Here is a 12,273-nt window from a genome sequence, read left to right as displayed (position 1 = left end):
CTCTATCCCTCTATCTACCTACCTACTCTCTCTCTCTCCCTCCCTACCTATCTACTGTATTTCTCTCTTTCTATTTCTCTCCCTATCCCTTTATCTACCTACCTACTCTCTCTCTCCCTCCCTACCTATCTACTGTATTTCTCTCTTTCTATTTCTCTCACTATCCCTTTATCTACCTACCTACTCTCTCTCTCCCTCCCTACCTATCTACTGTATTTCTCTCTTTCTATTTCTCTCCCTATCCCTTTATCTACCTACCTACTCTCTCTCTCTCCCTCCCTACCTATCTACTGTATTTCTCTCTTTCTATTTCTCTCCCTATCCCTCTATCTACCTACCTACTCTCTCTCTCTCCCTCCCTACCTATCTACTGTATTTCTCTCTTTCTATTTCTCTCCCTATCCCTTTATCTACCTACCTACTCTCTCTCTCCCTCCCTACCTATCTACTGTATTTCTCTCTTTCTATTTCTCTCCCTATCCCTTTATCTACCTACCTACTCTCTCTCTCTCCCTCCCTACCTATCTACTGTATTTCTCTCTTTCTATTTCTCTCCCTATCCCTCTATCTACCTACCTACTCTCTCTCTCTCTCTCCCTACCTATCTACTGTATTTCTCTCTTTCTATTTCTCTCTCTATCCCTTTATCTACCTACCTACTCTCTCTCTCTCTCTCCCTACCTATCTACTGTATTTCTCTCTTTCTATTTCTCTCTCTATCCCTTTATCTACCTACCTACTCTCTCTCTCCCTACCTATCTACTGTATTTCTCTCTTTCTATTTCTCTCTCTATCCCTCTACCTACCTACCTACTCTCTCTCTCTCCCTACCTATCTACTGTATTTCTCTCTTTCTATTTCTCTCCCTATCCCTTTATCTACCTACCTACTCTCTCTCTCTCCCTACCTATCTACTGTATTTCTCTCTTTCTATTTCTCTCTCTATCCCTCTATCTACCTACCTACTCTCTCTCTCTCCCTACCTATCTACTGTATTTCTCTCTTTCTATTTCTCTCCCTATCCCTCTATCTACCTACCTACTCTCTCTCTCTCCCTACCTATCTACTGTATTTCTCTCTTTCTATTTCTCTCTCTATCCCTTTATCTACCTACCTACTCTCTCTCTCTCTCCCTACCTATCTACTGTATTTCTCTCTTTCTATTTCTCTCTCTATCCCTCTATCTACCTACCTACTCTCTCTCTCTCCCTACCTATCTACTGTATTTCTCTCTTTCTATTTCTCTCTCTATCCCTTTATCTACCTACCTACTCTCTCTCTCTCTCCCTACCTATCTACTGTATTTCTCTCTTTCTATTTCTCTCCCTATCCCTCTATCTACCTACCTACTCTCTCTCTCTCTCCCTACCTATCTACTGTATTTCTCTCTATTTCTCTCTCTCTATCTCTCTACCTACCTACTGTATTTCTCTCTCTCTATTTCTCTCTCTCTCTATCCCTTTATCTACCTACCTACCTAACTACTCTCTCTCCCTACCTACCTACTGTATTTCTCTCTCTTTCTCTCCCTCTCTATCCCTCTATATACCTAGCTACTCTCTCTCCCTCTCCCTACCTATCTACTGTATTTCTCTCTTTCTATTTCTCTCTCTATCCCTTTATCTACCTACCTACTCTCTCTCCCTATCTACCTACTGTATTTCTCTCTTTCTATTTCTCTCTCTATCCCTTTATCTACCTACCTACTCTCTCTCTCCCTACCTATCTACTGTATTTCTCTTTCTATTTCTCTCTCTATCCCTTTATCTACCTACCTACTCTCTCTCTCCCTACCTATCTACCGTATTTCTCTCTCTCTATTTCTCTCTCTATCCCTTTATCTACCTAGCTACTCTCTCTCCCTCTCCCTACCTATCTACTGTATTTCTCTCTTTCTATTTCTCTCTCTATCCCTTTATCTACCTACCTACTCTCTCTCTCCCTACCTATCTACTGTATTTCTCTTTCTATTTCTCTCTCTATCCCTTTATCTACCTACCTACTCTCTCTCTCCCTACCTATCTACCGTATTTCTCTCTCTCTATTTCTCTCTCTATCCCTTTATCTACCTACCTACTCTCTCTCTCTCTCCCTACCTATCTACCGTATTTCTCTCTTTCTATTTCTCTCTCTATCCCTTTATCTACCTACCTACCTAACTACTCTCTCTCCCTACCTACCTACTGTATTTCTCTCTCTTTCTCTCCCTCTCTATCCCTCTATCTACCTAGCTACTCTCTCTCCCTCTCCCTACCTATCTACTGTATTTCTCTCTTTCTATTTCTCTCTCTATCCCTTTTTCTACCTACCTACTCTCTCTCTCTCTCCCTATCTACCTACTGTATTTCTCTCTCTATTCCTCTACTTCTACCTACACCCTCTCTTTCCCTACCTATCTACTGTATTTCTCTCCCTCTCTATCCCTCTACCTACCTACCTACTCTCCCTCCCTCCCTCCCTATCTACTGTATTTCTCTCTCTATCTCTCTACTTCTACCTACACCCTCTCTGTCTCTCCCTACCTATCTACTGTATTTCTCTCTTTCTATTTCTCTCTCTCTATCTCTCTACCTACCTACTGTATTTCTCTCCCTCTCTATTTCTCTCTCTCTCTATCCCTTTATCTACCTACCTACCTAACTACTCTCTATCTATCTATCTATCTATCTATCTATCTATCTATCTATCTACCTACTGCATTTCTCTCTCTTTCTCTCCCTCTCTATCCCTCTATCTACCTACCTAGTTTTCTTTTTAATTTGCCTCTTCAAAGTCCTGGTGTGTCTTGTACTCTGGTGCGTCTTATACTCCGAAAAATATGGTACACACACATACATGCATGCATACACACACACACACGTGTGTGTGTGTGTGTGTGTGTGTGTATCAGTGACGTGCGGTGAGGTTTATGGCTGCCTCAGCCTCCAGCACACGTGATCCCATTCCCCGCCTTCCTGAGCGCGCTCCACCGGCTCGCGCTCCGCGGTCCCCAACAGCAGCTGCTTTTCAGTGCTTTTCTGTGTGTTTGGCGTTTAGGACATCCGGCTATCTACCTGAACGCCAGACGCACAGAAAAGCACTGAAAAGCACTTCGCCTCCAAGCCACCTCGTCTTGATGACATCGCCGCAGCTGCTGGGCGCGGCCAGACGGAGGTAGCCAGAGCGGCGCCGAGGCGGTCCGGGCGGACGAAAGAGTGAGCGAGCGAGCGACGTCATCAAGACGAAGTCCAACAGAGGCAGAAATGTTGTCTTGATGACGAAGCCACGAAAGCGACTGGGGAATGACGAGAACCTTCCTGCCTCTGCTGGACTTGGTGCACTCCTCGCGACTGCAATATACGTCCAGAAGCGGCTTTTGTGGCTAATGGGGTTTGGGCTTCCAGCCCAACAGTCCCTGCCACATCTGGACATCTATTGGCGCTTCCGAGAACCCTCCTGCCACCGCCGGTTGCCTAGCTGGCACCCCTCCCGCGCGCGCACACCTCCTCCTCCTCCCTCCTCCTCCTCCTCTTCACTCCCCAAAGGCTCTTCTCCTTACTGGAGCTTAGCGGGAGCCGTGTAAAAGGGATGGGAGGAAATATATATTATTATTATATATTATTTCATGATGAGAGGTGAGGCTCTGCCTCCCCTGACCGCACGTTCCTGATAGATAGATATATCTATAATATATATATATATATATATATGTCCAGCTCAGAACAAGTTGATTGTTTCCCCCACGGGATAGTGTATCTTTACATTTCATGTAAAGAAATCATCGGATTTTTGATGCCTTCCTGCTTGCTGGCAGTCAAGCCTTTTCAAGTTTTGTGTCTTAAAAAAAAAAAGAAAGATGCATTTCACAGCTTGCCCCCCTCCCCCAAAAACAGGAAAATAAGGCAGCTTAAAAGAACTTCAGGATGCTTGAAAAGAAATCCATTTTTTTTTCCAGTGTGTTGTTATACAATTTGAGAGATGCTGTCCCTCTGGTCTTTTGTCCACAAGCATCTTCGAACCAGTGAATTTTGTAAAATATCTCCAGAATCTATATAGAGTCATTTGAACTTCGAAAGTCCGACCGCTTTTTAAAAAAGAGGCATCTGCATTTAATTGCTTGGCATCGCTCGATCTATTGAAAGTATACAAACTGCAGAAGGCTTTAAAGCATACTAGCTGGTAACCCAGCGTTGCCTGGGTCTTTATAGACATCAAAGTGCTTGGCTCACGGGGAGCCATAGAGAGGAGCCTTTCGTCCCCCTACTCCCATGCCCATCATCCCTGCCCCTCTCCCTTTCCCCTCCCATGCGCTCCTCTTTCCCGCCCTGTCTACAATCCTGGCCCTTTGCCCCCAATCCATCAGGCGCTTCCCCACTGGTCCACTGGAGGGCGAATGTCACGGCTGGCTTTCCAGAGGAAGCTGCAAAGGAACTGACCTCACCTAACAATTGCTGCTCTAGGACGCTGCACTCGCTCCCCTGAATGGCCCAGGCGTACCAGAGTTATGCTGGAACGCACACAGACATGTACACACACACACCCCAGGGGTGTCTTAACCCCCACCCCAGTATTTGTTTCCAGAGGGTAAGTCATCTGTGTACCAAGTTTGGTTGAAATTGCTCGAGGCGTTCCAGAGTTATTCTGGAACACAGATACATGCCTTTTATATATATATACCGTATTTTTCGGACTATAAGACGCAACTTTTTTCTCTCAAAAAAGAGGCTGGAAATCTGGGGGCGTCTTATAATAATAATAATAATAATAATGAATTTGAATTTATTAGCCGCTCCCTTTCCAGATAGGACTCGGGGCGGCGTACAATAGAACATATAAAACATAAAACATATATACAAACACATAAACATACATATATACAAAGACATACATGCACGGAGGAGGTAACAAGTTACATCACATTAGACAGTTAAAAATCACCGTTAAAATACCCCAATTATAATAACAAAATTTAAAATTTAAAATTTTAAAAATTTATACACCGAATACAGCATTTTTTTGCCTCCCGAAGGCCCCTCCCCTTCACCAAAATGGCCATGCATACCCTTATGGAGGCTTTCAGAGAGCTCCTGGGGGCTGGGGAGGGCAGAAATGAGCGAAAAACGGGCCGTTCCTTCCCCCCCCTCCCAGCAGCACTCTATAAGCCTCCCTAAGGCTATGCATGCAATTTTTTTTGACAAAAAACGTTTTTTGCTCGTTTCCCCCCCCCCCCCGGAGCACTCTGCAAGCCCCCCCCCGCCCCCCCAGCTATTCATGCCTTTTAAAAAAAACGGGCCCGTTTTCGTGAAAAATGGCTTGTTTTGGGAAGGTTTGCAGAGTGCAAAAACTTTTTTTCCCCCTTTTGGAAAGCTCTTTAACTGAAGAGAATTACGTTGATCAAGTGCTGTGCCAGCAGAAACACCTACCTACCTCCTGTATTTCTCTCTCTCTCTATTTCTCTCTCTCTATCTCTCTATCTACCTACACACTCACTCTCTCCCTACCTACCTCCTGTATTTCTCTCTCTCTCTATTTCTCTCTCTCTATCTCTCTATCTACCTACACACTCACTCTCTCCCTACCTACCTACTGTATTTCTCCATTTCTCTCTCTATCCCTCTTGCTGCCTACCTACCTACTATCTCTCTCTCTCTCTCTCCCTACCTATCTACTGTATTTCTCTTTCTGTTTCTCTCTCTATCCCTCTACCTACCTATCTACTCTCTTCCTACCTACCTACTGTATTTCTCTCTCTCTCTCTCTATCCCTTTATCTACCTACCTAACTACACTCTCTCTCTCCCTACCAATCTACTGTATTTCTCTTTCTCTCTTTCTGTTTCTCTCTCTCTACCCCTCTACCTACCTATCTACACTCTTCCTACCTACCTACTGTATTTCTCTCTCTCTCTCTGTTTCTCTCTCTCTCTCTATCCCTTTATCTACCTACCTAACTACACTCTCTCTCTCCCTACCAATCTACTGTATTTCTCTCTCTCTCTTTCTGTTTCTCTCTCTCTACCCCTCTACCTACCTATCTACACTCTTCCTACCTACCTACTGTATTTCTCTCTCTCTCTCTATCCCTTTATCTACCTACCTAACTACACACTCTCTCTCCCTACCAATCTACTGTATTTCTCTCTCTCTTTCTGTATCTCTCTCTCTACCCCTCTACCTACCTATCTACACTCTCTTCCTACCTACCTACTGTATTTCTCTCTCTCTCTCTGTTTCTCTCTCTCTCTCTCTATCCCTTTACCTACCTAACTACTCTCTCACACTCTCTCTCCCTACCAATCTACTGTATTTCTCTCTTTCTGTTTCTCTCTCTCTACCCCTCTACCTACCTATCTACACTCTTCCTACCTACCTACTGTATTTCTCTCTCTCTCTCTCTCTGTTTCTCTCTCTCTCTCTATCCCTTTATCTACCTACCTAACTACTCTCTCTCACTCTCTCTCCCTACCAATCTACTGTATTTCTCTCTCTCTCTTTCTATTTCTCTCTCTACCCCTCTACCTACCTATCTACACTCTCTTCCTACCTACCTACTATTTCCCTCTCTCTATCCCTTTATCTACCTACCTAACTACTCTCTCTCTCTCTCCCTACCTACTATATTTCTCTCTATCCCTCTACCTACCTATTTACACTCTCTTCCTACCTACCTACTGTATTTCTCTCTCTGTCTCTCTATCCCTTTATCTACCTACCTACCTACCTATTCTCTCTCTCTCTCTCCCTACCTATCTACTGTATTTCTCTCTCTCTCTTTCTATTTCTCTCTCTCTACCCCTCTACCTACCTATCTACACTCTCCCTACCTACCTACTGTATTTCTCTCTCTCTCTCTCCCTTTATCTACTTACCTACCTAACTACTCTCTCCCTACCTACCTACTGTATTTCTCTTTCTCTCCCTCTCTCTCCCTCTATCTACCTACCTACTTTTTTTTAGCCTCTTCAAAACCTTGGTGCGTCTTATACTCTGAAAATACAGTAATAACAACAACAATCATATGAAAGAAAGATTATCTTCCTTGCTGTGTGAAAAGTGTTTGGTCTTTGATCAGGTAGCGGGAACCCTGCTTTCTCTAAATGAGACGAAAACATTTTAAAACGTGCATTTTCCTCTTCGAAAACCTTAAATTCTTTTCTCAAGCGAGCGTCCGTGTCGATTTTCCGCAGACCCAGTTGGGAAAAGCCATCGAATTAATCCGGTAATTCTGCGAGCTCCCTGCTGCTCTCTGAGCTGGGTGGTTTTCTCACAGACGTTTCATGACCCAACTAGGCGACGTCATCAGTGCTACAAGGGAGTCGAATTTGTGGAAACGAGGAGGAGGAAGAGGACAATGAGTGGGGTTCTTGGTGCTCTCCGAGCTTGGTATTGTTGTTTTTTAAAGATGTTTCATAGCAAAACCAGCAACTTCTTCAGGGCTGGCGTGATGTTAGTGCTGGCACTGATGACGTTACCTAGTTTGGATATGAAACGTCTGTAAGAAAACCACCCAGCTCAGAGACCACTAGGGACCCCCACCGTTCGCCCCGAGCTACATAATGCTGCTAGTCCTTGACTTACGACCACAAATTCAGCCCCAAATTTCCATTGTTAAGCGAGACGTTTGTTCAATGAATTGTACCCCGTTTTACGGCGGTTCTTGCCACGGTTGTTAAGTGAAGCATTGCAGTTCTTAAGGCAGTAACGGCGGTTGTTAAACCAGTCTGGTTTTCCCGTCGCCTTCGCTTGCAAAAAAAAAAAAACAAAAAAAAAACCAGAGGGTGTGTGTGTGTTTCACATGACCCCGGGATTACATGAACCGTCATAAATATGAGTCGGTTGTCAAGCGTCTTGAGTTTTGATCGCGATCACGTGACGTGTGAAAAATGGTCCTAAATCCCTTTTTTTTCCAGGGGTGTTGTAACTTTGAACGGCCACTAAATGAAATCTTGTCGGGCGAGGACTACCTGAATTCTCTTCTATAGAAATTGAATGAATGAATGAATGAATGAATGAAAAAGGAACAAAGGGGAGGAAGAAAGGAGAGAGAGGAAGGAAGGAGAGAAAGGGAGGAAGATGAAGGAAAGGCAGGTAGGCAATGAAGGGGAGGAAGGAAGGAAAAGGGAATAAAGTAGAAAGAAAGAGAGAGAGAGAAAGACAAAGAAGGTAGGAGGGGAAGGAAGGCAGGCAGTGAAGGGGAGGATGGAAGGAAGGAAATTTAGTAGAAAAAGAGCTAAAGAAAGAAAGAAAGAAAGAAAAGAAAAGAGGAAGAAAGGGAGAGGAATGAAGGCAGGCAGGCAATGAAGGGGAGAATGGAAGGAAACTTAGTAGAAAAAGAGAGAGCTAATGAAAGAAGGAAAGAAAAAAGGAAGAAAGGAGGGAGAGGAAGGCCGGCAGGCAATGAAGGGGAGGATGGAAGGAAAAGGGAATTTAATAGAAAAAGAGAGAGCTAAGGAAAGAAAGAAAGAAAAAAGAAAGAGGAGGAGGAAGAAAGGAGGGAGAGGAAGGCCGGCAGGCAATGAAGGGGAGGATGGAAGGAAGAGGAAATTTAGTAGAAAAAGAGCTAAAGAAAGAAAGAAAGAAAGAAAGAAAGAAAGAAAGAAAGAAAAGAAAGGAGGAAGAAAGGGAGAGGAATGAAGGAAGGCAGGCAATGAAGGGGAGAATGGAAGGAAACTTAGTAGAAAAAGAGAGAGCTAATGAAAGAAGGAAAGAAAAAAGGAAGAAAGGAGGGAGAGGAAGGACAGCAGGCAATGAAGGGGAGGATGGAAGGAAAAGGGAATTTAGAAGAAAGAGCGAAAGAAAGAAAGAAAAAGAAAGAAGGGAGGAAGAAAGGCAGGCAATGAAGGGAGGGAGGAAGAAAAAGGGATTAAAGTAGAAAGGAAGGAAGGAAGAAGGAAGAGAGAGAAAGAAAAAGAAAAGAGAAAAAGAAAGAAGAGGAAGAAAGGGAGAGGAAGGAAGGCAGGCAATGAAGGGGAGGAAGGAAGGAAAAGGGATTAAAGTAGAAAGAAAAAGAAAGAGAAAGGAAGAAGGAGAGAGAAAGAGAAAGAAAGAAAAGATCTATATTTCACCTTAACCCACCCGGCCTTTTCGGGAGAACCGAGAAGTGCCAAAATGTCTCTTTTGTCTTTCTTTCCCCCCCCCCCCCCCCCGTAGTCCCGCAGCCGCGAAGCTTCCCGGGACAGCACCAGCTTCCCCCCCACCAAAGAGCCCTCCCGACCCGGGGCGTGCTTCCCACCCCCCAGCGCCAAAGCCCAGCACCAAGAGATCCCATCCAGCCCCAGGGAAGAAGGGAGAAGGACCCCCTCCCCTCCTCCGACCCAACAACCACCGCCAGTACCAGTACCCAGCACGCAGGCCGAGAGCATATTTCCAGACCGAGTACGCAGGGTTTCCGGCGGGGGGTGTTGTCTCCTCCTCGGGGCGGAGGGTGTCCCAGCTCCTCCGCTTCGGCTTAGAATTTGGGGGGCCGCGGGCCCTGTGGCCCCTTCCTGCTAAATTCACCCTTCCTCTCCCCCCCCCCCACAGGGCAGGCCGGAGTCCCTCAATCCAAATGTGACGGAGGGGTCTGTCCTAGACGTCGAGGGTCTCGCCTCGGAGCCGCCGCGCCCGATCGAGCCGCCGCGCAGCAAAACGTGAGTATCGGGGGGGGCACTGAGCCACGACGGGGTAGCTCGTGCGCCACTGGCGGCGGGCCCAACGTGGGAAGGCCGATCCATTTGGGACGGGGGGGGGGAGGTAGCAAGGCACCCGTAAAAAGCGAAGGAGACAACGCTGGGCTCTCTTGTGGCCCGGAACGTGTCAAGCGCGGGGCGATCTCTCCTAAAGCATAAGCAGGAACGACTGCAGGAAAAGAGAAGGAGGTTCGAGAACCGATATTGCTGAGAAACTGACCGGACCGTGGCCTGTTCCACTGGGAGGAAGTCTGTTTCGGTCGTTGTTGTTTTTTTTAAGGTGTCTAGCCAGGAGGATCCCAACAGAGGAGATCTGGAATACTATAGGGGTGGTGGTGGCTCAGGGGCTGATTCCGAGCTTGTCAATCAGAAAGTTCGGCGGTTCGAATCCCTAGCGCCGCCTAATGGAGGGAGCTCCCGTGACTTGTCCCAGCTTCTGTCAACCTAGCAGTTCGAAAGCAGATAAAAAATGCAAGTAGAAAAAACAGGAACCACCTTTGGCGGGAAAGGAAGAGCGTTCTGTGCGCCTTCGGCGTTGAGTCACGCCGGCCACATGACCACGGAGGCGTCTTCGGACAGCACCGGCTCTTTGGCTTTGAAACGGAGATGAGCATCGCCCCCTAGAGTCAGGAACAACTAGCACATGTGTGCGAGGGGAACTTTTACCTTACCATAGGGTTGCAAAAATGGGAGGATCCTTTCCCCCCCCCCCCCCCCCAGCCCCAGATGGGCCCTGTGCAGAGGGTGGGTCCTGGAAGGAGGATGGATGGATGGATCGAGGAGGGAGGAGGGAGGGAGGATGGATGGATGAATGGATGGAAGATGGAGGAAGGGAAGGAGGATAGATGGAGGAGGGAAGAAGGATGGATGGAGGATGGATGGATGGAGGGAAGATGGAGGGAGGGAAGGAGGAGGGATGGAGGACGGAAGAAGGATGGATGGATCGAGGATGGATGGATGGATGATGGAGGGAGGGAAGGAGGATGGGTGGATGGGTGAATGGATGGGTGGAAAATGGAGGGAGGGGATGGATGGATCGAGGAGGGATGGATGGATCGAGGATGGAGGGAGGAGGGATGAATGGATGGAAGATGGAGGGAGGGAAGAAGGATGGATGGAGGAGGGAGGGAGGGAAGGAGGATGGGTGAATGGGTGGATGGAAAATGGAGGGAGGGGATGGATGGATCAAGGCTGGATGGATGCATGGCTGATGGAGGGAGGAGGGGGGATGAATGGATGGAAGACGGAGGGAAGGAGGATGGATGGATAGATCAATAGATGTTGGATGGATGGATGGATGGATGGACGATGGAGGGAAGGAGGATGGAGGGAGGGAAGGAGGATGGAGGGAGGATGGATGGATGGATGGATGGAGTGTGTGTTTGGGTGTCCTTTAAAAGTGACATCTGAGGCTTCTAAGGAAGGGAAGCTTCCTGTGTGCTTGACCGGTTGGATTGGGGAAAGGGGGGGGGGGCTCTTGCAAACCTGGAATGGAAGACAGGGGGGGGGGTCCTGTCGATCTGGGCTTTAACTGGGCTTTAAAAGGGACACCTCCCTGCAGCTTCGAAGGAAGGGAAACTTCCCGCTTGACCGGATGGATGGATGGATCCTGCAATCCTTGGGGGCTTGACCGGTTGGATTGAGGAAGGGGGGTTTAAATGCCTGGCCTTTAAAGGGGACCTCTCCTGCAGTGCCCACTCCCCATATCCCGTATTGGGGAGGGGGATTCATCTGCCCCCCCTGCAGCTTTGCCCTGCCTTTAGCCCCCCCTTCTCTTCCTCCTCCTCCCTCCTCCTTTATCCTTCCCTCCTCTTCCTCCTCTACCCCCCTCTTCTTCCTCCTCCCCCTCCTTTATCCCCCCTCCTCTTCCTCCCCCCTCCTTTATCCCCCTCCTCTTCCTCCTCCTCCTTTATCCCCCTCCTTTATCCCCCCTCCTCCTCCTTTATCCCCCCCTCCTCCCCCCCTCCTTTATCCCCCTCCCCTTCCTCCCCCCTCCCCTTCCTCCCCCCTTCTCCTCCTCCCCCCTCCTTTATCCCCCCTCCTCTTCCTCCCCCCCACCCGCTCCTCCTCCTCCTCCCGGGGGCTGCCGGGAAAAGCAATCGGGCGCCGGCAAGATGGCCCCGCCGCCCGTCCGCGTCTCCGCTCTTGCGCCGGGGCTCCCGCCGCCTCCCGGGCCGCCGTCTTCGCCGCTGCGTCGCCCGCGGGACTGCTGAGCAAGAGAGGCGGAGCCGCCGCGGGCCCCCCGCCCGCCCAGCCACCCACCCCGGAAGGCGATCCCGATACTCCCCCGCCTTCGGCCATGCTGCTCTCCGAGAGCAAGGGAGGGTGAGACCGGGAGGAGGGCCCCGGCCGGCCTCGGCTGCCTCCTCCGCAGCCCTCCCCTCCCCCGATCCCCCTCCCTCCCTCCCTCCCTCCTCCTGCGCCATTCTCCCTTCTTCCTCCTCCATTCATTCATTCATTCATTCGCTTCCTTTCTGCCGCCCCTCCCCCCTCCCCTTCCCCCCCTCTGCCTGGCGCCTTCTGGGTTCTCCCCCTCCCCTCCTTCCTCCTGCCCTCCATTTTCTCTCTCTCTCTTCCCTCCAGCCCCCTCCCCTGCGCCTCGGCCCTTCCCTTTGACAGGACGCCCC

General features: G+C 48.5%; 1 protein-coding gene across 1 annotated transcript in view; it reads left to right on the top strand.

The window, feature by feature from the left end:
• The window catches only part of ACIN1 (apoptotic chromatin condensation inducer 1), a 77,986-nt gene that overhangs the window by 36,661 nt on the left and 29,052 nt on the right, over positions 1 to 12,273 (top strand). The window contains exons 6-7 of the mRNA XM_081968870.1: positions 9,129 to 9,353; positions 9,501 to 9,607. Coding sequence (XP_081824996.1) covers positions 9,129 to 9,353; positions 9,501 to 9,607 — 332 coding nt within the window. The remainder of the gene's footprint in view (positions 1 to 9,128; positions 9,354 to 9,500; positions 9,608 to 12,273) is intronic.

This window comes from Natrix helvetica (assembly GCF_964273705.1).
Source record: "Natrix helvetica genome assembly, chromosome: W".
In the NCBI taxonomy this organism is placed as follows: Eukaryota; Metazoa; Chordata; class Lepidosauria; order Squamata; family Natricidae; genus Natrix; species Natrix helvetica.
The sequence above is the reverse complement of the archived record's forward strand: the minus strand, read 5'-3'. Positions and strand labels throughout refer to the sequence as shown.